Consider the following 27,103-nt stretch of genomic DNA (forward strand, 5'->3'; position numbering starts at 1 on the left):
TGAGCAGTGTAAGATTAGAGAAAAGTAGATTGTGTGTGTGTGTGTGTGCGCGCGCGCGCGTGTACATATGGCTACGTGTATTACAAACAAGCAGTTCTTTTCATTTGAGAAGTAAGCTGCAATGTTTGCAAATTACATCACCACAGTCCATCATGTTACAAAGGTTCCTCAACAGGAAGAGGGAAAATAACCCAGCATATCTGTCAAAGTTCCAACAAGAAACAGACATCACAGTCTTGTGTACTCATTGAGGTTGATTTAATAAAACCCCTAGTCAAAGGTGTGTGAGAAAGCCAATGGATGTCAAGAGGTGGCTTTGTACACCTGGGACTATAGCTATCAGAGACTGTTTGCTGGACCTACACCCGAAAGGAGGGGAGAAGTTATAGAGACGGTTTCCCAGAAGATGCTGCAGCCTCTGTAGAAGGGCAGGGCCATCCTGTGATGAAAACATAGGTGACAAAGCTCCTAAACAATATTCTCACTCTCCTACTTCACACTTCCTAGTACAACAGAATGGAAAATTGTAGGAACCAGAATACTAAGGGAGAGAATGCATAGCTCAAAGAGAAAGCAGATATGTGGAAAGGCTCAGTAGAACTTAAAAAAATAATAATTTCCTTGTCAGAAAGGTTTATGACCTAGAAGAGAACGAAAGGATTTATGAAGTATGAAGTAGTATTTGTGGGATTCCCCATGGCAATAGCATCCAAAGAAGCAGCAATCCCGTTTTATAATGTAAAAACATAACACAGTTTGCACTGCTGTGGGAAAGGAGTTGGCTGCCACCACATATGTGCAACTTAGAACAATAGGTCCACGTACTGTAGTTAGTTAGTTTGGCTTTACAATCAGTATATTTCATCCTATTGAAATTAAATATCTCAGTATATGGTCAGGTCAGGACAAATACATTTAATAGTGTGCTTTCCTACAGTGTGACTTTGAGATCGGTTGAAAACACTGCTTAACCCACCAACTGTTAAATTCCTAATACCTTCTAATCTTACACTTCATGCAGGAGTGAATGAGACAGGCTGAGACATGTGTGGATATTATCCATGATGGTTTTTTAAGTCCTGAGTATTGAAATGATGTCCAGGTAGAAAAGCATCATTAGGAAAAGTCAACATCTCCGTATGGTCAAAGCTTTAAAGCTTTCCATTTGAAAAGGAGAAAAAGTTGAGAAAACAGGTGTGGTAACACAGAAGACAGAAATTACAGTTCTGCAAGAACTTACAAAAAGAGTATTTGTTAAAATATTTGCAACCATATATATATATGCATATATATATATATATATATAATAGCATGAAGAATATATTCTTGAAATGGTGGCACAAGATAGTATGACATCACAGAATCTAGCAAACCATGGATTAGAGTCCATCACCTCCCTCAGATTCCAAGAGGATTTATTTGAAAGTCACTACATTTAAAATCTATTAGAAAAGAAACCACTTAAAGTGTATGTGCATGATGGATGTATAGCTTTTTTCCAAAAATAGGTAAGTACCACAGGCTCTCAATAAATTGCTAATGGAAGTCCAATGGCTTATGGCAGGGTATGATACAGTATATTAGTGGGGAACATAAGCAAAGATTAATGTTAATGTGAGGCCCATACAAATGATTAGATCATGTATAGCAATACATGATATATCTTTGAGGAGATTCAGTTTGGAAGGGGAAAGAAAGGTAAAATGGTAATTGAGGTTAAATCTGAGGATTTGAGAATATGCAGAATTCTCAACTGTGTTGTTTGTAAGTAGACAACAGAAATAGACTCCTACATGTAGGAAAGACTACAATTACTTAGAGACAATAGAACAGGAGAAGTAGGGTGACTTTGTTGAGCAGTGTTTTCAGTATTGGGAACATATGTGATTTTCGCCTCTTGGCTTGTTTCCAAGGGAACAAGAGGGGCATCTGCTGAGAATGAAAGAAAGAACAGGAAATGGAAGGCTTGAGCAGTGTTTGGTATTGGGACTTAGTGTGAAGTGACATCAGAGAGCTAGGCATATTCTTAGACTTTTAATATTGAAGGAGAGGGTAGAAATTCCATTCCACTAAATTGGTGCTCCGCAAAATTGGGTCAGATTGTGAAGCAAATATGTTAGTGGTATTTAATTCCTTTATTATATAGCATTAAAATGAAGGCAGTTATAACTAAGGTGGCTTCATTTGATTTACTTGCCTTCAAGATAGGATAGGATAGGATAGGATAGGATAGGATAGGATAGGATAGGACAGGACAGGACAGGACAGGACAGGACAGGACAGGACAGGACAGGACAGGACAGGACAGGACAGGACAGGAGAATTGCATCCGATGAGGGTCACAAGTTACGAAGGTCCTACAAGTGAAGATTCATAGTATAATGCTGTGTAAGATATTCAGGTGTTGTTTTCCTCTAATTTCCTTATGCTCCTTTAAATTTTTTTATTTTTTATTTTATATTTATTTATTTATTTATTTATTTATTTATTTATTTGCCTTTCACAGGAGGACAAATATGGAAAAGACAATGAAGGAAACACTGGATTGAATCCCAGTAGAGACAGTTCCACAAATCAAATAAGGAAAAAGGAACCCCAGGTTTCTACCACAACTCACTATAATCAAATGGATACTAAATATAATGAAGCCAAGACTAACAGATCTCCAACAAGAGGAAGCGAATTCTCTGGAAAGAGTGATGTTCTGAACACATCTCTGAGTTCTACTTCCCAACAAGTTGCTGAACTGGATACAGAAGAAGAAATTTCCTTGCCTTCTCAGACTGGAACTAAGCTACCACCACACAGTGTGGAAGGTACTTCAGCCTCCTTAAATGATGGATCTAAAACTTTCTTTGTCTTTCCACAGATGAACTTGTCCGGGACTGCAGAATCCTTAAACATGGTTTCCATAACAGAGTATCAAGAAGTGTCTACTGATATTGGTGAGGAAGAAAACTTACTGACTGATTTCAAGCTTGATACAGGGGCTGATGATTCTTCAGGCTCTATCCCTGCGACCTCTACCGTCCCTTTTTTCTCAGATAATATATCCCATGGATATATATCGTCTTCAGAAATGCCTGAGGCAATCACATATGATGTCCTTAAGCCAGGATCTACAAGAAATGCTTCAGACGACTCAGCTTCATCAGGTTCAGAAGAATCACTAAAGGGTCCTTCTCCTGATGGGAGCATGTGGTTTTCTGAATCCACAGATCTAACAACACAGTCTGAGATGGGATCTGGCAGAGAGAGCCTTCCTCAGGCTAACTCCACGGACATACAAACTGATGAATCTGGGGAGACAACTGAGTCATTTTCTCCAGATGCCATGGTATCACGGGGTCCTGCAGTCACAGACATGGGAATGCCACATTATTCTACATTTGCCTACCTCCCAACTGAAGTAACACCACAGGCTTTCACTCCGTCCTCCAGACCCCTCGATTTGGCTCCCACTATCAACGTACTCCAGTCACAGACAACCCAACCAGTATACAATGGTGAGACTCCTCTTCAACCTTCCTCCAGTAGTGAAGTCTTTCCTCTAGTCACCCCTTTGTCGCTTGACAATCAGACCCTCAACACTACCCCTGCTGCTTCAAATAGTGATTCGGCCTTGCATGCTACGCCTGTATTTCCCAGTGTCGGTGTGTCATTTGAATCCATCCTGTCTTCCTATGATGGTGCACCTTTGCTTCCATTTTCCTCTGCTTCCTTCAGTAGTGAATTGTTCCGCCATCTGCATACAGTTTCTCAACCCCTTCCACAAGTTACTTCAGCTGCTGAGAGGGATGAGCTGTCCTTGCATGCTTCTCTGCTGGTGGCTGGGGGTGATGTGCTGTTAGAGCCCAGCCTTGTCCAGTATTCTGATGTGGTATCGCATCAGGCCACTACTTACCCTGCTTCAGAGACATTGGAATTTGGTAGCGAATCTGCTGTCCTTTATAAAACATCTATGGTTTCGCAGATTGAACCACCCAGCAGTGATGTCATTATGCATGCACGTTCTTCAGGGCCTGAACCTTCTTATGCCTCTGAGGGCTCCCACCACGTGCTCACTGTTTCTTACAGTTCTGCAATACCTGTGCATGATTCTGTCGATGTATCTGGTCAGGTGCCCTTACTTATCAGTCCTAGCCATATATCAATGCCTGAGTCCTCATTTCTTACTCCAACTGCATCATTACCACAGCTTCCTCCTGCCCTCTCTGGTGATGGGGAGTGGTCTGGAGCCTCCTCTGATAGTGAATTGCTTTTACCTGACACAGATGGGCTGAGAACTCTAAACCTTTCTTCACCTGTTTCTGTAGCTGAATTCACATATACGACATCTGTGTTTGGTGATGATGTTAAGCCACTTTCTAAAAGTGAAATAATGTCGGGAGATGAGACTGAACTGAAAATGTCATCTTTCGGTGAGCTGGCATACCATTCTAAAAGCACAGTCTTGCCTAAGATGTCTGATGTTGTAAATAAGTGGAATACATCTTTACAAGAAACCTCTGTCTCTATTTCTAGCATAAATGGCATGCTTCCAGAGTCTCTTGCTTATCCGATCACTAAGGTGTTTGACCATGAGATTAGTCAAGTTCCAGAAAATAACTTCCCAGTTCAACCTACACACACTGTATCTCAAGCATTTGGTGACACCTGGCTTAACCCCGTGCTTAGCACAAACTCAGAGCCAGCGTTCTCTGACCCTGCTTCTAGTGAAGTATCACATCCTTCAACACAGCCCTTGCTCTCTGAGGCCGCATCTCCTTTTAATACTGAAGTATTGCTGCAACCTTCCTTTCAGGCTTCTGATGTTGACACCTTGCTTAAAACTGCTCTCCCATCACTGCCTAGTGATCCAGTATTGGCTGAAACCCCCAAGGTTGAACAAAGTAGCTCTTCCATGTTGCATCCCATGGCGTCAGCGTCTGCTTCAAGTGAAAGCGTGCTGCACTTTACACCTGTACCAGTTCTTGATGTGTCACCTTCTAATATGCACTCCACTTCACCTCAAGGGTTAACAATTGCTTACACAAGTGAGAAATATTCTGAACAAGGTTTGCTTAAGAGCAAAGGTCCCCAGCAAGTGCTGCCGTCTTTGTACAGTAATGATGAGTTGTTCCAAACCACACATCTGGACAGTAGCCAGGCCTATCCTCCAAAAGAGGGGCGTGCATTTGCTACTCCTGTTATTGCAATTGATGAACCACAAAATACGCTTATAAACAAGCTTGTGTATTCTGAGGAAGTTTTCATGCTCACTGAAAGTTCTATTACTGATAAGGTACTTGCTGGCCTTCCAACAGTTGTTTCTGATGTACTTGTATCTACTGGCGGTTCTGTTCCATTAGGAAGTGGGTCCATTTCCATTTCAACTGTTTCTCCCAACAGAGATGATGCTGTGACCACAGCCAAGTTGCTTCTTCCTTCTAAAGCTACTTCTGAAGTGACTCATAGTGCCAGATCTGATGCTGATTTAGTGGGAGGTGATGATGGTGATGACTATGATGATGATTATGATGACATAGATAGTGATCGCTTTCCCATAAATAAATGTATGTCATGTTCACCCTATAGAGAATCACAAGAAAAGGTAATGAATGACTCAGACACCCAGGAAAACAGTCTTGTGGATCAGAGTGACCCAATTTCACATTTGCTATTTGACAATCCAGAAGAAGAAAATGGAGGTGCAGGTGTAACTAGTGTGGAAAAAAGTCCTAATGAATCACCACCAACAAATATGCTACCCCAGAAGAACAATGAGGGAGAAGAGGACAGTAACATTCCTATGGGCAGTGCTGCCCTTCCTCTCACCCCAGAATCTAAAGCCTGGACAGTTTTGACAAGTGATGAAGAGAGTGGGTCAGGGCAAGGCACCTCAGATAGCATTAATGATAATGAGACTTCCACAGATTTCAGTTTTCCAGATGTTAATGAAAAAGATGCTGATGGTGTCCTGGAAGCAGATGACACAGGCATAGCCCCTGGATTGCCACGGTCCTCCATACCATCTGTTAATAGTGGGCATTCAGAAGTATCCAACAGTTCAGAGGCAGGTTAGTTGTGAGCAAAGGGATAGAATAAGATGTGCTGATTTTCTTGCTATGAAAGTAAAATAGAAGAATCATGGAAGAATTCTGGTACACCAGCTGATCTTCATTTTTTTAATCAAAACACTCAACAAATCAATTTGTATATCTTAAAAACATTATTTTATATTCAAATGAATATTCAACATATTTTGGTCCTTGATTTAATTATGTTCAAAAATATATTTTTGTGTGTTGTTAATAATTCTCATCCTACAGGATTCCTATTATGTGTAGAATCAAATGTGCATGCATAATACACCATTGGTATATTACAACACAGTGTGCTGTGTTGAAACAATTTAATGTTCACACTTGTATCTTAAAATAAGTTGTAAACTAATCCTGTTGGATTTAAAATCTCAATAATATGCTATAAGCATCTGTCCCCCCCCATGGAAAGCAAGGAGACACTTCACATGTCCCAAGTAGCTAGGAGAAAAGAATCACAGGGTTAAGCATTAAGATTTTTATAAACATAATATTGCTTGAAACCTATCTTTGAACTTCTTTATGTTGCCTAAAGAGGGCAGTATAAACCAGCAAAATACATTCTACTTTGTATTTGTTAAAATATTTGTCATTCTACTTAAAGAATAGACATGAATATGCATAGTACATATAGGTATTGTGTGACAAGATGTAAAAAAAAAAGCCTAGAGCACTTTCTGTAGCGATGCATTTCATTGTTAATATAGTTTATGCAAATTGGTTTGTTAGCCAGATGTTTCCTGGAGCAGACTGCAATATACAATACAGATGTGTGCTATAAATGTCAATGGTAGAAAAACTCAAGTTTAATTCCATTAAACATATGAATAACTAGGTAATTCCTTAGAATTCATGGCAAAAAATATATAATTGCTTTGACTAAATGATAAAGTGTTTTTTTAATTAACAATATAAGTATTTAAATCTTATTAAGTCAAAAGATAATCTAATATAATATTGGGTAGTAATTACATAGAATTTAATCTTCAAAATCCAGAGTACAGAACCAATGTCATTAAAACATATTTTCATCATTCAAATTAGTTGCTTATTCTTTAGTATGGCAGCAATTAAGAATGCTGTGTTTAGAGGAAGTTTCTTTTTTCTGCATTCTGACTCGATATCCGTTTAGCATTGCACTTCAGCTCAGTGTATGAACTGGTGTGTGAGAAGGAATAATGAGTCCATGGGTCACTGTAGTCAGTAGTGTTGTTACATATGCAATTGTTATCTCCCCTCAATTACAGCACTTGTTTTTCTTTTTTCGTCTTTAGATTTATTTTAAAGAGAAAGATCATGAGTCAATCTATTTTTGTTTCTTGCAAGATTATACTCTTAGGGAAAGGCCACATATACACATATATAATAAAGCACTACATCTAGGATTATTGAAGAAAAACCATTGCTCTTAGATGCGCTAATAAGATTGGCTTAACTGTTAAAGAATAAGCTCCCCCACTAATGAAGACAAAGCAATATGATCCATCTTCATGAAGTAACATAATTAATGAAGGGAATAAGATCAAATGAGACTAGGGAAAGTCTTTGTGTTTTTAAAACTGTATTTGTAAAACTAATAGAGAGTTTGTCTTATCCAATTATTGAATATTCCCTAGTCTGAAACTTATCATTTATGGTACTTAAGATGTAGAAAAACTTACATGACATTTCTTAAAATAATATAAATAGGATGTGTGTGCGTGTGTGTGCATGTGTGTATGTGTGTGCATGTGTGCGTGTGTGTGTGTGTGTGCATGCATGTGCACACACATGTGTGTATGCAAACTAAAAGTTACTTGATTCAGATCACTTAAAGAGTCAATACAAAACTAATCCTGGGACTGTATTATTAGTGTCTGTCTCTTAGAACATGCTTACATGATTGAGAACAATAAAATATATATTATGCTTAAATTTTCACACCAAAGTTATGCTGTTTTATTCTCAGCCCTTTAAAATGTCAATCTTATTCTTGCTTAACTGAATTACTGTCATATAAATAACCTATCTACTAAGGTCTATCAAAGCACACATTTTAGTCTTAAATAAATGAAAATGACAACTAATTGTTATTCTCAACTGTATCCAAAGCTGCTAGCAGAGTGTATTTTCATAAGATATGCCATCCTGTACAAAATGACTAGGTTTCAATAAATACATACGATAGAATCATTCTAAATCCTCAGTTACACAGTTGAAGATCAGATCTTCCTGAGAACTTGTGAGGAAAGTCTATGGAGATAGATAGATAGATAGATAGATAGATAGATAGATAGATAGATAGATAATAGATGATGGATGGATGGATAGATAAACAATAGGTAGATGATAGTGTGTTTATAATGCATGCATATAAATGTAATTACATTTGTGTTATATATTTTCAAGATTCAGTTTTCTACATACATCACATGTATGACCTGACATATTTCATCTGTGTATGTGCATATGCTTAAGCTCTATATTTTAGCTATCTGCACACACACACATATAAATATATGGTATAAATATATATTATATATAATATGAGTATATATAATATAAATATGTGTGTGGGTGTGTGTAATCTATATATCACAATGAATCTGTATGGTCATAAAATTTATGTAAACTTCATTAACTCACACTTTTTTTCTTAAACTTGAACATGGACCAAGTTCAGCCTAATCTGGTTGGGTTTCAGTAGGGCCCTAAATTTACATTCTTAAAACATTACAGTTGTCACTTCTATTCTGGGGGTAGCAATTTAGAGGAGATGATATACATAAAAATACTAACCATTGCTTGTAATCACTGGATACCAAAGATTACAAAGCTGGTTGTTTCATTTATTCCCCACAAACTCTTCCCATTTAGAAAATAGTTACAATAGAAAAAAAAAATGTGAAGATAGTCATGGAAAAATCAAGATGCCATATTAAATGTTATAAGGGCATTTCAAATTACTGTTCTACATGAGTCTCCACAGAGAACATAATGGCCAGAGCACATGGATGAGCTAATTAAAATAATCAATAGTGTGGCTTTCTCACAGGAATATTAATCACAATACAAATATTGGTTGGTTTATGGTATTTTAATATATATATATATATATATACACATATAGATATGTGTGTATGTATGTATATATATATTTTAGGCACATCTTTGAATTCCACATTTTGTATAGCAAAAAATAGATAATCTAAATGGTTATCAGATCCTGGGAAGTATGGGTGTCATTTAAATTTCTTTGGTACATCTTTCATATGAATGGATCCAAGTTCTTAATCTTATGCTTTCAACTCAAGTTACAGAAGGAAGCTGTTGAGTTAAACTGGAAGTGCTCCACAGTTAGACACATAGCAATATCAAATATGTGAATTGATAGGATCGTCAGTGTTCTCAAGTTTTAAAGAGCATCACATATTTGAAATTAACTCTTCGTGTTTCTTGCCGGTAAAACATTTGGTATAAAACATGAATTGTATCAAACACTGGAAATATGTAGACTTTGATGGATCTTCAATTTAGTTCTCTCAGCACTTGTAAAGGACAACAACCAGGGTCAGGTAGAGTGGGAACAGCTCTCAAGCAGAGGAGAAGAAGCAAGGCTGTTTACCAGCATTCACTGTTCTGGGATTTTTTTTTTTTTTGACAACCTAGAAAGTAACATAACTACAGTAATTTTTTTCCAAAGGTCTTGTACAATAAAGTACCCGATTGCACATAAAAATAGTAACTCACCAACTTCTCAATGTTTGTCTTCAGATATTTTCATCCACACGTGTATTTAAAGGCAATTTCTTAGATGCATGTATTTCTGTAAGTTCACATGAAATAGGGACTTTTCATTTTTGATAAAGAACTTGAAAACAAACCTGATAAAACACATAATATGGATGCACAAAATTCTCAAATAATGAAAATAACACTTAAAATCAACCTATATTTAAAATTGAAAGTTTGCTTGATTGAAAAGTAATTATCAGGTTTTTTTTAATTGTTTATCAAATCACAAGGTTAAAATAAATACACAACATTAGTTTCAGAGCTTCAAGGTTACATATAGTGATTTGATAGCACTGTGGTTTCCTAGCCTTCATTTTTAATGGTAATTTTCCGATGTTGACACTTCAGATTTCCTTTTAACAATTTTTTCCAACAAGGTTTGGTTCCAGGTTCTGCTATAAAATCCCCACCTCTGACAAATTTCTGTTTATTTTTTTTAAATAGCTCGAATACCTTGCCTTAATTTTTAGATTTTATTTTATCTAAACCGATGTGTAGGCAACCTATCCATCATAAAGTCAGAACTTTAAAGGTAAGTAGAAACAATGCAGGTTGCACTTAATCAGCTGGGAAATGCCATTACTTTTCCATCTTGAATCTCAACTCTCTCAATTTTCTCTGACTACAGAGGCCAGTAATAGTAGCCATGAGTCTCGTATTGGTCTAGCTGAGGGGCTGGAATCTGAGAAGAAGGCTGTTGTTCCCCTTGTGGTCGTATCAGCACTGACTTTTATCTGTCTAGTGGTTCTTGTTGGTATTCTCATCTATTGGAGGTAAGTTGAGTGTTTTGGAAATGTACACTATCGAAGCTCATATTTCTGCCTGTATTTAATATGAAATATCTTCAAATCATATTCAAAATTAGCTTTGCGTTAAAGCTGTTATTAGCAACATTCATCTGTTCTGTATTTAAAGAATTGAAGGTGAATGGGAAAACTTTGACGTTTGTTAATATTTATTAAGGTCTCTTGACAGCTGTACTTTCATATTAACCAAATTAACATTTTAATATCATCATTGCATTTACCTTAATAATAAGCTTTTTTATCAAGTGTTATAAATACAAAATTTACTATTTAGGAAAATAATTTTATATGAAAACATTTAATGAGTTTTTATAAGATGTATATGAATAGTGTATAATAATGGAAAAATGTTAGCCTTTATACAAGAGAAAAGCTGAATCAACTGAAATATAGAGATAGGAGAAATAACTATGTTAAGATGCAAAGAAAGGGAACCTTTGATTTGGCTTTGATTAGAGTTCTTGTTCATTTGTTTTTCTTTGTGATTTTTTTTTATTTATTTTAAAAGGGTCTTACATGGACCTTTAAACTTTGTATGTAGTCTAGAATCACCTTGAACTTCTGATTCTTCCAAGTTCTGGAATCATACCTGTGCCACAGTGCTTGGAAAGTTCTAGGGCAGTGGTTCTCAGCCTGTGGGTTGTAACCCCTTAAAGGGGTGTGGGTCCTACAACCCTATAAAAGGATTAACAGGTTAACAACTCTGTTAACATCAGATATACTGCATATCAGGTATTTATTTTATGATTCATAACAGCAACAAAATTACAGTTGTGGGTGGCAACAAAAATAATTTCATGATGGATGTGGGGGGTCAGCACAACATAAAGAACTGTACCAAAGGGCCACACTGCATTAGGAAGATTGACCTTATTGTTCTAGGGTTTGAACTCAGGCCTTTATTCATTTTATACAAGCACTCTACCAACTGGCCTACATTCTTGATCCCTTGGTTTTTATTTTTGGCTGACTTGGAAGAAAAGTTTGGAGGCACAAAGAAAATTTGCATCAATCATGAATAAATGAATTGTTTAATTAAAAAAAAGATGCAAAGAAAAGCGTTTAAAACTTTTTATAGTTGGCTTTGAGGTTGAAATATGCCTTCTTGCTCTTCACTAAGTCATCACAGCCTTTAAAGGACCAGGACAGTTGCCTAGATAGTAATCCCCCTCCTTTGTACCAAGCAGAGCAGACACTAATTCATGAATTTACCACAGTCACAACACTGGTCAGTAAAACTGTTTCTGGGAAAAACAAGAACTCAATGATGATAAGAGACTTCCTGTCTATAAGCCAAGAAAGGGCATCACTTAGTAATTCATGCTTTTCTCACGAAGGAGAATTGTGCTCAGGAGGCCTAGAATTAGATTCTTCCTGTTAAACAGCAGAATTCTATAAGTTCAGATCACTACTCTGTAATTGTTATCCCCAAAGGTTTTTTTTTTTTTCTCAATCTAATTGTTAACTGTTTCCCGTGTATCCAGTTAATAATTGTTTCAACTGCTATTAGGAAATATAACAACAGTAAATTTGAATAATAATCATTGCTTTTGTGGAAGCAATGCTTACTGGGAAAAAATACTTTCCTATGAAAACCTTTTTAATATTACACAAACATATATGCATAATGGTGGAAGTCTAATGGAGAGTGATCAGAGAACACAGACCTCAAGAAGTCAAGATGGGCAGAGTTAAGTGTAAAACAAAATGTTGAGATGGACTTACCTGTGATTTGGAAGTTAGGAATGAAAGCAAAGGTATTCTAAGCAGATGGTCCAGGAAGCCGAATGAACTGAACTAAATGTGCCCAAGTCTGTGAGAATTCAGGCTTGTCTTTGTATGTAGCTCATTCATTGGGTACAACAGAACACTTCTAATACCAATTGTGTCTCATATCTGACTTCCTTTATGCAACAGAATAGACCAGGATATGCCAACAGGTCATATTTCTGTTGGGAGCCCATTTAGTCAATATCAAGATGCAAAACAGCTTTCTTCTGTCTGTGCTCCAGGGATTACTGTCTCTTTTTATGGGTTCTATAGTAAAGAAGATGCCATGGTTAACAGAGTCCCTGAACATCACACGCAGTCCGTAAATGTTATTCACCCAGCATTTGTTTGATTTTTCTTTCCTCACCACTGGACTTGTTGCTCAAACTTTTGGACATGTTTTTATGTTCAGTTTGTTCACTTTATTCATTTTTTGTCTAATTTGACTTTCCCTACAAAATGAAGTATCTGGATAACGTTAACAAAGGATGGAAGGAATAATTCATATTAAATGCTGCTAATGTTAAACTCTAATAAAATGGCAGATGATTTATACTTAAATGAAATAATTAGAATACATTTCAAAATTTCTACTATTCTAAGCTATCTTGAGCACATTTAAAATTTGGTGTGTTTAATATGGTCTGATATTTCATGAGAAACTAAAATCCAAGTGTTTTAAACCTTTGTTAGCACGTCTATTGTCAAGAAAACCAGATCAAATTGTCAAGACCACTTGTTCCTCACCAGTAAGATGTTTCTCTTTTCCTCACAAACACTATTTCATGTACCTTGAATAAGGATGTAGTTAAAAGATTAGCACTTGGGTGGCTTTTGTCTATTAAATGTGCTCGTAAAAATTGTCACTCCTTGCGAACTCCCTTCAAAATTCATCAAACATTGTTAGATCTCTGTGGTACTTGTGTCTGCATGAAATGAACTCACTAGAAAAAAATGACTTCTAGATTGATTGGAAGACACTGGGAGGTGTACCCAATCACAATAGTCTCTTGTTCAAGGTTTGTGTGACTTATTCAAATTCCAGTGTGGGCATATTTATTAATAATGTGATTTCATCAGCCAAAATAAGTGTGTTTTAGGCATGTGTGAAATCCGCAGCCCATGGGAAGGGAGCAAACACTAACAGAGGAAGCAGGCAGGTGGAGGAGAGCACCACAAAGAACATTCTACAGGAGAACTCGCTGCAGAGAAGTAGGAGAGTGCAGGCAGGCACAGGACAGGCCACATCTACTCAACTGCTTCTCTACAGTGTCTGAGGACCCTTCTGTTTTAGGGAAAGACAGTTCTTCTGGAATTCATTTCAAGTTGAAGAAATAACAACATTACTTAGGAAAAAGAAGAAAATCTAAGACAAACAAATAAACAAAAAACACAATATATGTACTATTCACAGTCCTTGTGAGTTCTTTCAAGATTTTATGTTTAAACTTAAAAAAAAAAAAAAGCTGGTGCTTTCATGAGATTTAAAAGACCACAAAAGCCATCTGTTTAAAGTGGGCAGTGCATTTTAGCACTTTTAAGACTTCCCTTGGTGACTAAAGAGCATGGTAAATTTTTTCCTTGTGCTTATTCAGCAATTGCACACCTTTAGAGACCTGTATGCATAAATTCTTTTTGGCCTGTTTTTAATTATGTTATTTGCTTTTTTGTTTGATTTTTCTGAGTATGTGTGTGTGCGTGTGCATGTGTTATGCAGGCATGTGTGCACATATGCGTGCAGGTGTCTGTGCATGTGTGGGTATATCCAAGGTACTTCTTGGGTGTCTTCCTCAACCTCCCTATATCAAATGTGGAGTCAGAGTTGAACCCAGATCTCATTGAACCAAGATCTCCTTCTTTCAGCTGGTCAGACTGGTCAGCTTGCTTTGGGGATTTCCACATCTCTACCTTCCATTGTTCTAGGATGACTTATGAACTTCCATGCCTACCCAGCTTTTCTATATATTTTAGTTATGTAAATTCCATCTCCCTGGTTCACAGTTCTTATATATGAATTGCAGGCATTTCTTTATATGTACTACATACATGTCATTCACCATTATCCAATTCACAATTTTTTCTATTTTGTGTGTAGACTTATTTGCATAATAAATCTTTTAACATTTTAACATTTGTATTTTGATAAAGTCCACTTCATTAATTTTTTTCTGTCGTTGCTTATCATGTGCTATTATGTCTAAGAAGGCAGCTCCTAACCTGGAGTCATAAGGACTTGTCTTCTAAATTTTCTTCTAAGAATTTAGCAAAGTCACATTTAGTCACATTCCTTGACTTCAACATTTATTCCAGAGCTAAAGCAATCAAGAGTCTAGTTCTGGCACTAAAATTAAACACACAGTTCAATGAAATAGAATTGAGAGCCCAGAAATAGTTTCTTATGCTTGTGATCAGCAAATTGTACACAAGAGTCCCAAAGCCTTCTTGTGAACAGAGAATATCATTTCAACAAATGCTGTGAGGGAATAGGAGATCCGCAAGTTGTATCTTTTCCTCAACACACACACACACACACACACACACACACACACACACACACACACACACACACAAAGTCAAAGAAGTTCATAGAGGCCAGCAAGATGGTTCACTGAGTTCAATCCCTGGGATCCATAGTGGTGGAAAGAGAACAGACTCCCATAGTTTGTCCTTCAACCTCCACACACATTCCCCCCCACCATACACATGCAAAATAAAATAATGAGTGAAAAAAATTGAAGGGTTTATATACCTAAATGTGGGAAGTCAAGCGATAAAATTATTCAAAAATTTTTAAATGTTTTTTAATATAATTTTTAGTAGAATATTAACCCAAACATGGAATCATGAGACTTATCCTTTGTCTAATTTACCTAAGTGCTTCACTGTGCTTTTGTAGAGACATCGAGATAAAACAGTTTAGTGAAAAGAGAGAACAAATGTAAGTAGTAAAAACTGAGTCCCTTCCCCAGGCTCCATTCCAATTTATTAGATGGCCATGGTTACATCACTTCTGACCTATGAATGTGTTTCTTCTTTTTTCCACTGGGTGGTACCTGTAAGATCATCTTTAATTGTGCTTTTGGACTTTCTTTAGGTGGTCTGTGAGTGAATAAACCTTCTGAACATTGTTTTGTATTTGTGTGAGGACTCTGAAAAGGGATATAATTACACATTTCCAGCTTTTAATTCTGAATACCGTGAAAGAAAGGTGTGAATTAAATAATCAGATTACCATTGATTGATGGGACCTATGTCTACAAGTTTAAAACAGTCATCACTTTTTTCTGCACGGTAGAGTGATAATTAGCAGGAGACACAGTTATCAACACTTAGCACATAGACGTGAAGATACTTACTGCTTCTTCGGAACAGATGGAATATAGAGATTTAGGCTTGTCATACATTAAGTAATATGTCTTGAAATTGTTTTCCAGATGTTTTAAGGTATAATTTACATGAGCTATGCCATAAGTTTTTAAGATGCAAAACTGCCTCTACAGGGAAGGTTTGTAAATAGTCGTTTTTCTAGAGAAAAAAAAACTACCAAAAAATTTTTAGAACATTTAAAAAGAGTTAGACCATGAAAAATACCAATATTGTGTGTGGCAAAAAAGCATATCATCAAAAGTAGAGAACAGAACTTTGCTTAGGTACAGGTGTTTTCCACTATGAAAATGGGGCTAGGAAATATAAATTTTCTCTTGATCTTAAGTTCTTACTTAGTTAGAGAGAACTAATAATAGTGAATGTAAGCTTTCTAGTACATTCAGGTAGAATGTCACTGTCCATGTAAGAATGCACTGTAAAATACACCTAAATGACTAAACAATTTTAATTCTTCCTCATATAAGATATTAGGTATGATTTGTGAGATTCTTGGGAAAATTAATACCAAGTATCATCACTGGGATGCCTGTCTTCAAAAACTAGTGAGGATTTTATTACGTATTTGAAGCTAGCAGAATTGGAATTAATGCAGTTGCTCTAACACACATTAGCAAACACTGAGTACCATTATATTCTTGTCACTGTATTAAGAATGGGTTTCTGTGAAAACATATATAGACCTATATTTTTAAAAACTGTAATAAGGATATGGCAAAGAATAAGTAAATACATTATAAAATAACTATCTTAAAAACCAGTTACTTAATGTAACTAAAATAACTTATTTCAATGCCCAGAAATTCAAGACCACCTCTGGACTCAATAGCTATTTTTTTTTCGAAGCACTCTATTATAGGTAAATACAAATTAAAATCTGTGGTAGGTACAGTGGCTTTCTAGAATCTGCTTAGGAGGTGAAAGCTATTTCACAGAGCAAATACCTTTGAGCTGAATTGAAGGAAGATGATTCTTGCCTGGCCTATTGATGAGTAATACATTTGAGTCACAAGGAGAATCCTGATTAAAGCAGGCAAGAGAATGACTAATTGTCAAGAACAAGGCAGACTCAATCATCTGCTGTATATACAGATTATTAGACTATAAATGTTAAATAAAACGTCAGAAAATAAAGGACTACAGATAAGTAGGTTTAGGCTTTAAAACACTGTGAATTTCAGAATCTAGAAATTATATAAAATATTAACTAGACCCAGTAGATAAATGTTTCAAAAAAGATGAATACGAATAGAAAGGTGTGCACAACATTACTGCAAGTAGACCCACTCTCTTGGCAACATTTATGGAAGTATGGACTTTAAGTTAGTAGAAGAAAGAAATGGTTAGCAACTAAATGCAATTTATGACATTGAACCCCTCATTACTGAAAATCCCAAACTGAACATTAACCAAATACCAGAGGTGCTGCTAAATGATTCATGTACCAGCTGTGAAGTGCAGAAAGACCCAGAAGTCATGTTCCAAGTCCATCATCTCCATGTCAGTGTCAGAACATGCTTACTGTGATTGCCTAGACAACAAATGTTACCTATAGTAACATTCAGTGTGGATTTAGAGTTACTCGTGTGGACTGTTAACACAGTTTGTTTAGTGTGAGCCTGTTTGTTTCCAACTTTCCTATTCCTCATCTGACTGCAGACTCCAATTCCAAGATGAAATTGGTGAAAGGGCCCCTTTGATACTTGAATCATTATCCACTCATCTTCTTATACTACTGCTGTCTCTGTTCTCTCAGGTGTGATTTTCAAGTTCTTATACTCTCAGAGCGAAGTGCTATGTCTTGCTATGAACATTTTGCTTTATTTTTTTTCTCTTGACAGTAAAGCTACAACATAAGTAATCAATACACTATTTTATAGTATATTCATTGTAAAAGTATCTTGGGGTGTCTATAATATGATGGCATTTATGAATAGCATTGCAGTGATTAACTATTTTGCATGATTGGCTTATATTTTGGTGGAAGAGACTATGGATATAAAAACATATCACATGCATAAGTAATAGAAGGTTCCTAGCTTAAGAACGATTCAACCTATTTTGTCTTTACTGTACCACCAAAGGAGTTCACATTCAGTAGAAATTGCACTTTAACTTTTGGATTTGATTTATCCTTCTGGACCTGCCAATTAAGTTCGCCATTCTCTTGAGTTGCTAGGCAGTGACAATAATTAAAAATTTCCAGGCACATTATCAGAGAAACAAATAGCCAACACTCTACCTTGTACTATGTTGCTAAAATGTGGCATTAGTGGTGGGTTGGGGGTGTATTTAATGCATTTTAATCTTGAGTTTATCCAGATAAAGTCTACGTACAGGAGGATTTGCAATTTTCATAGTAGCATATGCCACGGAGCAAGCAAAGGGAGAAGAATAGTGATGGAGATATCTGGGGCTCTCAGAGGATGCAGCATTTGGGATGATGCAAAAGTAATGAGAAGGCGACATGTGGGTAGAGGGATGGCAATACCCAAGAAGCTAACGTGGTACAAGTGGGCTTCTCTGAGAGAAAAGACAGAGCAGGGAAAGCTGAAGTCTGCTGGGTGAAGGGATCATCGGCGGTGAAGTGACAAAAACTGGTGAAAGCAAGGGCCTTACCGACCTTGCTAACATAGCAATATGATTCTAATAACAGTGGGAGGCCATTTAAGAACTGTATCCAGGGAACTAATTTACTGAAACAATCCTGAGATTTAGGAGGTCACCGAATAAGAACAGATGTCATGTTAAAGCTCATTAGGATAGATAACAAGTAGCCTGAAGCTTTAAAATGGAAAATAAGATTAACGTTTTCCTTTAGAGAGATATTTCTGTTGAAACTCAAAATAATACACATCAAAAAATAGTCATTAGCAGTTTTAATTACCTAAATTTCTTAAATCAAGGGATGGCTTGCTTTACTGTAGAGCAGCCGTTGCGTCTTTGCTCTGCTCGGTACTTTGTAGTACGCTCTCACCAGATGTTACTCTTATTATCTGAGTGAAAATAGATGCAGGTGACATTGTAGGTCACAATTGTCATTGGTTCTAAATATATTCATTCTCCAAATGCTAATCAACAAGACTAGCATCTGTCAGGAATAAAATCACCTCTGGTTTCGCTTCTGTGCTCATTAGCCTCACTTAAGTTTCATCGCTACTGCATCACTCTACAGTAAAAGCTGCCTTCTTTTTTTCCTCAAAATGATGCCACCATTGAATTTCATATAGACATAGCTTTTCCTACCAGCTGAATTTGCTCCAGAGGACATGGTTTAAAAAATGTTCTGTGTGGCCTTTCAACCCATGTCCCGCCAAATTGGCAAGACACTTCTGAATATAGCAATGCAGGAGAGTACCTAAGACACCAATGTTTCCTACATCCGCAGAGTGCCATTTGGTACCAACTGCCCCTTCAAATACTACCTCTGCTTTCAGCTTATCTGGTATCTGCTCACTCTTTTGCAGCTGGTGCTGGTAAAAGTGAGATAAGCTCAGATGACATGAAATTCTTTAGTATTTCTGCTTTTATGAAAACAGATGTAGATCCAATAGTAATTCTTCTGCATCCACTTTTGTAGTCTACAAACTTCCATCATTATTCTCAAGAAGCTTAGATGTCATCCTCTTCTCTGTTCTTTCTTTCCAGAAAATGCTTCCAGACTGCACACTTTTATTTAGAAGACAATACATCCCCTCGAGTAATATCTACTCCACCAACACCCATCTTTCCAATTTCAGGTAATGACTTAGAGTGTGATTATGAGTAGCTGGTTTATACAGAATGAAAAGAATAGTGTGAGAACATCTGCCTTTATTGGAAAAGTTTTCAAATATTTATAATGCACACAAGTAGATATTTGTGTTACTAAGATAAGTGTTACATCATGTGTCCGTCCCCCAGTTTTACATACTATTCTCATAAGTTTCATATAGATTATATTTCAAAATAATTTATAATTCTACTAGTATAATATGTAGAAAACATTACTACTGATTAATATTAATTGAAAATAATGATCCTAGTTGGGTGTCTAAAAGCCATGACAGAAAACAACTTGGGGGGAAGGGTGATATTTTAGCTCACAGTTTATAGTTCATCGCTGAGGAAAGTCAGGACATTATGCAACTCAGTAAGCTGGAGGCAAGAATTGAAACATAGAACATGAAAGAATGCCACTTACTGGCTTGCTCTCCGTGGCTTGCTCATTTTTGCTTTTTCATATAACTCAGGACCATCAACTTAGGGGTGGTATTGTCCATAGTAGGTGGATTCTCTCAGATTAATAGTTTAGAAAATGCCCCATAGAAATGACCAAAGGACAGTCTGATGGAGGCAATTCCTCAGTTGAAGTTCTGTCATCCCAGATGACTTATTTGTGTCAAGTAGACAAGAAACTAACCAGCACAATAATGCTTTCACTCATTCCCATTGCTGTAGAGGAAACCGAATCAAAACCAGTCAGACTAATTCAAAGCAATAAATGTGGACACAGGTCAAACCAAAGATCCAACAGTATGAAGCTCAGTGTCAGATTTCTGGGATTCATTATCTTCTGGGCTCCAAAGACTTAGGCAGATCTACTTCTCTGGCTCTGAAGTCAACAGCACACCCAACTTGTCTTGAAGGCTCAGGTTGGCTCTGCTCCATACCAGCTGCTTTCCATGGATGTCACCTCACAGTAATGGAATCTCCAGAGTGCTAGGGTCTGTGTGACAACTTGTCTATACCTTCACCCTTAGCCTCTCCTGGGCTCTCTTCAGGAACTCGGACTCTGCCATATGGTACCAAGCCTCAACTTCTCTTCATGACTCTTTCAATCCTTAGATTCTCAGTGCAATTGATGTAATGAGTAAGGTTTTTCCCTGCCGCTGGTCGGTCCCACTGCCACGCCAGCCTCAATTAACACACACAGACTCTGTATTTGATATAACACTGTTGGCCAGGTACAGTTCTGTCTTAAGTATTAACCCATTTCTATTAATCTAAGTACTTCCACGTGGTCTCATCTTACCGGGGAGTGGGGCCGGCGTCTGGTCGCCCCAGTCTCTCCATGCTGACTCCTCCTTACTCCTTCCTCTCTCCTCCTTCTAGTCTCCTATTGGTTTCCTATTGGCCAATAGTGCTTTATTCATTAACCAGTATGAGAAACATATTTACAGAATGACATCTCCCATCAAACTGAGGCTACACCTTCACCTGGACCTTCACAGTGCCAAGCCTCAAATTGTCTTCATGCTTCCTTCATTTCTTCAAAACCTTGGAAACTCATATGTGTTACCAAGTTGGGATGCCAGAAAAGATATGGACAAAGCCCATTCTGAATCTTCTTCGAATCCCCCATGACAGTGCCCCTTACCAGCAGGAAGTAGTTTGGAAAGAACAACGCCCAAATTCCCAAATATTGTCTATAAATGTTTGTTTTCATTTAAATGGACTTGGATATATATATATGACTGAAAGTTCTCAGTTGTCTATGGAATTGTGACTTCCTTCGTTTCCAAACATCTCCTGGGCATACTCTATCATCATGGGCATTCAGATTTGCTCTCGTGTCAGCCAGAGTCCTGCACAGTATGTTACCATCAATAAAACACAGTAATCCAAAGAATCCCCAAACACTGCCTTCAACACAAGGCAGCTCCTCTCACTTCCTCAGGTCTGGAAAGTTCATTCTTGATCACCGGAGTATTTATTCTTCATGGGAAATCAGAAAATGAAAATATCTACTCACACCTGCAGAACAAAATACTTAGGTTAGCCTATAGGGCCAGACTGGCTGGACGTGGGGGGCCTGTGGGTCTGAAGGACATTTATAGGAACTAATGATGTAGGTGTGGCAAATCATTTGTTTTCTTACCTAGTTATACATGCTACTTGCAGGCAAGATCTTTCTGTGGGTGTGAAGGTAAAATGATACCTAAGTACATCTCAAGCTTCACTGGCTAATTCAGTGTTAGTATGCAGATCATTCATCTAAGAAGGAAAACAGATGGATTCTGATTTTGTTCATCAAGAAATTCTTAGTAATTGAAGCTTAAATTTTTTTAGAAGGCCCAAATATTGAACATCTGTTAATGTAAATAACTATTTCTAGTGAAATGTGTTTGATGTTTCCTTGTTAGAAAAAAAAAATCATATACTGTGAGCTACTATGTTTAATCTCATAAAAAAACCTTTCCCAGGAAAGAAAAGGAAAACACTGGGCTCCTTAAAATAATTTGACTCCTTCACAAATAAGTTAACAGATCCGTGGCTTTGTTTACGAGGCTTATTTTCAAGCTAAAAATCTTAAACGTTACAAATTAAAATTCCAAAGATATTTTTATTTATCAGTTACACTATCATTAATGAATACTGTTCATATAAATGCATTTTATTACATATAGAGGGAAGGAAGAAATATTTTCAAGTTTAAACATATAGTTATTGATTATAAGATACTGAACTATGTAAATTTATACAACTGTAATTGTACTATAATAGACTGAAAATATAGCTGAAAGTTGTGGTAGAATATCTCAGTCTCACACTTGGGACACTGAGACAGGACAATGGCAAATTAAAATCCAGCCAACACAATAACAAACTTAAGACTAGCTTTTATATATTTTTATGAATTTTTATGTATTTGTATATTTTTACTGAGACCATAAATAAAAATAAATAAGCAAATTAATATATTATTTCTGGATATCTTTTTGCCAGAATTTGAATGCAATGTTTATTTATATTAAACAAAATTATCCAAAGCAAAATGAATACACTGGTAAGAAGTATGGTTTGGGTATTATTCGGAAAATCTAGCAATGAAAAGAAATTAGTTTCTGTTTATTCTGTTTAGAGTATATAGAGAAAAGAATTTTATGATCAAATCCAAAATCTATAATAAATATATGTAAAGTTGGTCATTGCAGGTGGCAATTTAGTTAGAAATATCATTGTTAAATTTTGAAGTTATTTTAGATGATCCCTTATAAATGGAAGTAGTAATTTCTACTGTTATCCTTTCTAATATGTTTTTTTTTTCACTTAGACGATATTGGAGCAATTCCAATAAAGCACTTCCCAAAACATGTTGCAGACTTACATGCAAGTAATGGGTTCACTGAAGAGTTTGAGGTATGATTTAAATATGTCTGTTTTAATAATATGAAATATAGTAAATTCCAAAATTTCAGCAGGAAGCTACTTAATGATGAAAAGACACTGAAATCACTTTTAATTTTAGGAAAAGTATGATATTGTTTCCATAACTGTATATGTGTTTACAAGGTGTGTTTTAGTTACTAAATCACTTAGAAAAACAGATTTCTGTTTTAAAAGCAAGCATGGGCTAATAGGAAAACACAAACGTAAGTGTGAGTCCTTTCCCACTAAGTACAGATTGCTAACATTCTTTTCTTAAAACCTAAATTACAGTGATTCATTTTCATTTTCCAAATTACATAAATTATACTAAACTACTAAACTTGATGATTCTTAGCCAAACTGGATACAAATCCTTAACTTTGTAAGTATGACAAATCCACCAGAAACTCAGAACCATTCAGAAACTTTCACTGTGCAAAGTAAAATCACACCTACTTTATAAGAAAACATATATTTCTAAAATCATTTGAACTTTGTAATCAATGGGAAAAAACGCCTAATGACACTGTTTCGTACCCTTAGAAGAAGTGGAAAATTTTCTGGAAGTGTGTCCCGCCCACTGACCTATTACTCAAATATATTTCTCAAAACAAGGAGTCACGAGTCCCAGGTTAAACAATAATACGAGGAGTTGTCATTTCCAAGGGTTACAGGTTACTAACCAGGGGCTTCATAGGCAACCTTCATTCAGCTCCAGGAGTTGGGATCATACAACAGATGCAATCAAGCATCACAGAAGTTAATTAACAACTGATGAATAGCAAAGCTGGAATTCAAACCCAGGTTTGTGATTTAACCTTAACATCCAGAAAGCAGTTCCCAGCCTCACCTCCTGCCACCCAGTCACCCCAGCTCAGAAACACCACACTCTGTATTGTCTGAGTACCTCTTCCTCACTCCTCACCTCCCCAACACTTCCTAGAGCTAGATCTCTTTAAAGGTATGGAGCTTTGGCCCTGATAACAGGATCCCTTGCCTTTTGATCTACTCTCTGAATACCCAACAACTTCTTTCACCCAACAAGTCTTCCTAGGAGTCCTATCAGTCAAGACCTAAGTAGGAGAGGGAAGAGCGACAGAGAAGAAAGCTTTCAGAAGGCCAGAAGGGAAATGTGACAGAGTATAAAGAGTCTCATGTTTAAAGCATCAAATTTGCTTTCTTACTATCTGCTTGATGTTACTGGGAGTACTGAATTGCTTCTGTTTTAACTGTGGTGTTAAAATCTCCTGCTCCATTAACTAACAGAAACCATCAAGCTACCATCAAACAGAGCTATAATTCCTCAGGGGAAAATGGAGGAAAGATGACTCTGACTTTCCACATGTGTAAAAGCAAATCCTAAGCAAAACAAAATAAATAAATAATTTATAGTTAAAGTTGATGACAGTGTTTGTCTATAGGCTAGTCATTGATTCACACCTGACTTTTCACATGTACAAAAGCAAATTCTAAGCTAAATAAATAAATAATAGTTAAAGTTGATGGCAGTGTTTGTCTACAGGCTAGTCATTGATTCACATCTGTCAAGCCATTCTGAATTTATTAGAACAGTCCATCATATTAATATAATAACCACACTTCTACTCAAAATTTTCTCTTAATGCTATTGCTTTTCACTTGATCTGATTTAAGAAAACATAACTAACTTAATAATTAGCTTAATAACTAATAGTGCTACACCTTTTAAGTGGTTCTTAGATTGTTGTTAGTCATTCAGAATGTTTTGCCAAAGAGGCCATAAGTGCTTTTATAGAGGGGTTGGGGTATTTGCTAGGGGTTAGATTCATATTTGGGTTATATTTTCTCAGACAGTTGAAGACTTTAATTTCTTTATCTCAGTTATATATTTATAAATTCTAAAGTGATGTTTAGATAGGAAACACTTCTGGAAAAATCTTTAATCCATTTTAATAGAAAGATAGCCCAACTGTTTTTCTGTAACCAATGAAGTTTTTTTTTTTTTAAACTATTCTACTAGTTAAAGCTATACAAAGTAATAATTTTTAAATTTTGTTTCAAAATGAAAGTGTTAGTGATTAAAACCCTTCTAGGAATATTTAATGTTTTGACACTCCTAAATCTGCTATAAACCACCTAATAGGAAGCTATTCCATAAAATAACTCAAAAGTGTATCACTAATTCAGAGTTTCAAATAGTGCTATTGAGGTCAATTCAAACTATATTTGTATATTATCAAATCCAATTATTATGACAAAATGGATCATGGGATATGTGGTTCCTATTTGTACTTTAAATATTCATCATATTACACTGGCATCCCCATTTAAACATGTTGGTTTTATTTTCATTTACATAATTAAGGTCCAAATTATTAGACATTTTGATTTGCATGCAACTGTTTGAAACATTCTGTTGTGTTAGTATGTGACAAATGTATTTATTGCATGATCATAGTTTTTCATTGTAAACCTAATATGAACACTTTCTTTTCTCATTTGTCGTGTGCTGTGGAATTTGATTTCTTTACTTTTTTGGCATTCATTTCCTCATTAGACACTGAAAGAGTTTTACCAGGTAAGGCATTATTTCACTGCATTTTCTTTTAGCCAAGAAGTAGTTGTAACATATAAATATGTATATGTATATACATATGTATACATTTTTTTTTGCTAGACTATTTTATTTGTTTTGTCTCCCATATATTTAAAGGCACTTGTTTTTGAAAGAATTTGTATTAAAATGTTATGCATGCCATTTTTTTTCCAGGAAGTACAGAGCTGTACTGTTGACTTAGGTATTACAGCAGACAGCTCCAACCATCCCGACAACAAGCACAAGAACAGATACGTCAATATTGTAGCCTGTAAGTATGCCCATTACTCAGCTGACTGTGACGTCATCAGTGCCGTCCTGTTGACCGATGTCCGCACATAATCCACCAAAGGGCCTCGGTTGGGTGGTTACAAGGCCTGTGCGATCAGGGAGAGGATTTTCTGCCTGCTAATGCTGGCATTACATTAGGATCACTTCAGCACACGCTGCCACCAGTGGCATGCGTTTGCTTTATACAGAAGGGGCTTCAGTTTTAACCAAGCCCTTTCCTCCCCCACCACAGACCCCCTGCGTTTCTCTGAGGTTTCAGGCATTGTTTCCAATTCACAGTCAGTCCTACTTCTTAGGGTCCGCTTGCTCTTCGTGGCTTCACTGACCTGCTGAGCTTTTCTGGGCTTCCTCTTTCTACTCTACCTGTACTTGGTTTCACCCTTTCTTGGAACCCTTCCCGGGGTTTCCAGAGGATCTGCTGAGGATACTCTTTTCATTCTTTCCGTGCATGCTTTCTTAGTTGCATTTCTCCTCATCCTTGTGCAGCACTGGCGCTTCCATCCCTAATGTGAAGTTCTTTCTTTCTTCCCTCTACCTCCACCTCTCTTCACTCTCCTGATCGCACTTGTTCCTCCCATCTGGATCCGATCCCTCACTAGAAAAGAAAAGGCTTCTAAGAGGTAACGACCAGACACGACCAAATACATAGAAAACGATTAAGCCAAAAACGAACAAACAAAAGAACCCTTTACATCAAAGTTGGACAAGGCAAACCAACAGAAGGAGAAGAACCCAAGAAGGCACAAAAGTCAGAAACCCACTCATTCATACCCAGGAATCTCATAAAAAAAAAAAAACATTAAAGTGAAAGCTGTAATATATACTCAGAGAGTCTGGTGCAAATCTCTGAAAGCCCTGTGCTTGCTGCTTCAGTGGCTGAGCCTTGTTCCTTTGCTTCAGAGGGACTTGTTCTGGCGTCCTAAGTCCCTTCTGGCTCTTATATTTTTGCCTCTTCTTAAGGGAGGGATTTGATGGAGACATCCCATTTAGAGCTGAATATTCCATGGTCTCTTTCCTTTCCTCTACGTGGAATGTATGGCCCTAGGGAGCGGGGTCTCTGAATTTGTTCCCATCAACTGTAGGAGGAAGTTTCTCTGATAGTGGCTGAATAGGGCACTATGGTTTTTCGGGGGTTTTTTGGTTTTTTGTTTTTTCTCTTTTTAAAGACTAGTAGTATTTGGCTTTACTGTAGGTCTCTGGGCTATGTAGTCTCTTGCTTTTGGTCATCAAAGCAGTGTCTGGCATAAGTGCCATCTCATGGAGTGGGCCTTAGGTCAATTTAGACATTG

General features: G+C 36.7%; 1 protein-coding gene across 6 annotated transcripts in view; it reads left to right on the top strand.

The window, feature by feature from the left end:
- The window catches only part of Ptprz1 (protein tyrosine phosphatase receptor type Z1), a 161,478-nt gene that overhangs the window by 111,514 nt on the left and 22,861 nt on the right, over positions 1 to 27,103 (top strand). For 2 of the 6 annotated variants that reach the window (XM_051175743.1, XM_051175744.1), the window contains exons 12-17: positions 2,507 to 3,506; positions 10,486 to 10,630; positions 19,466 to 19,557; positions 22,854 to 22,939; positions 25,485 to 25,505; positions 25,698 to 25,794. In XM_051175743.1, coding sequence (XP_051031700.1) covers positions 2,507 to 3,506; positions 10,486 to 10,630; positions 19,466 to 19,557; positions 22,854 to 22,939; positions 25,485 to 25,505; positions 25,698 to 25,794 — 1,441 coding nt within the window. Of the gene's footprint in view, positions 1 to 2,506; positions 6,060 to 10,485; positions 10,631 to 19,465; positions 19,558 to 22,853; positions 22,940 to 25,484; positions 25,506 to 25,697; positions 25,795 to 27,103 lie in introns of all 6 variants that reach the window. The other 4 variants (XM_051175745.1, XM_051175746.1, XM_051175741.1 and 1 more) reach the window with 3 other exon arrangements.

The sequence above is a fragment of the Phodopus roborovskii genome, unplaced genomic scaffold (genome assembly GCF_943737965.1).
Source record: "Phodopus roborovskii unplaced genomic scaffold, PHOROB, whole genome shotgun sequence".
Classification (NCBI taxonomy): Eukaryota; Metazoa; Chordata; class Mammalia; order Rodentia; family Cricetidae; genus Phodopus; species Phodopus roborovskii.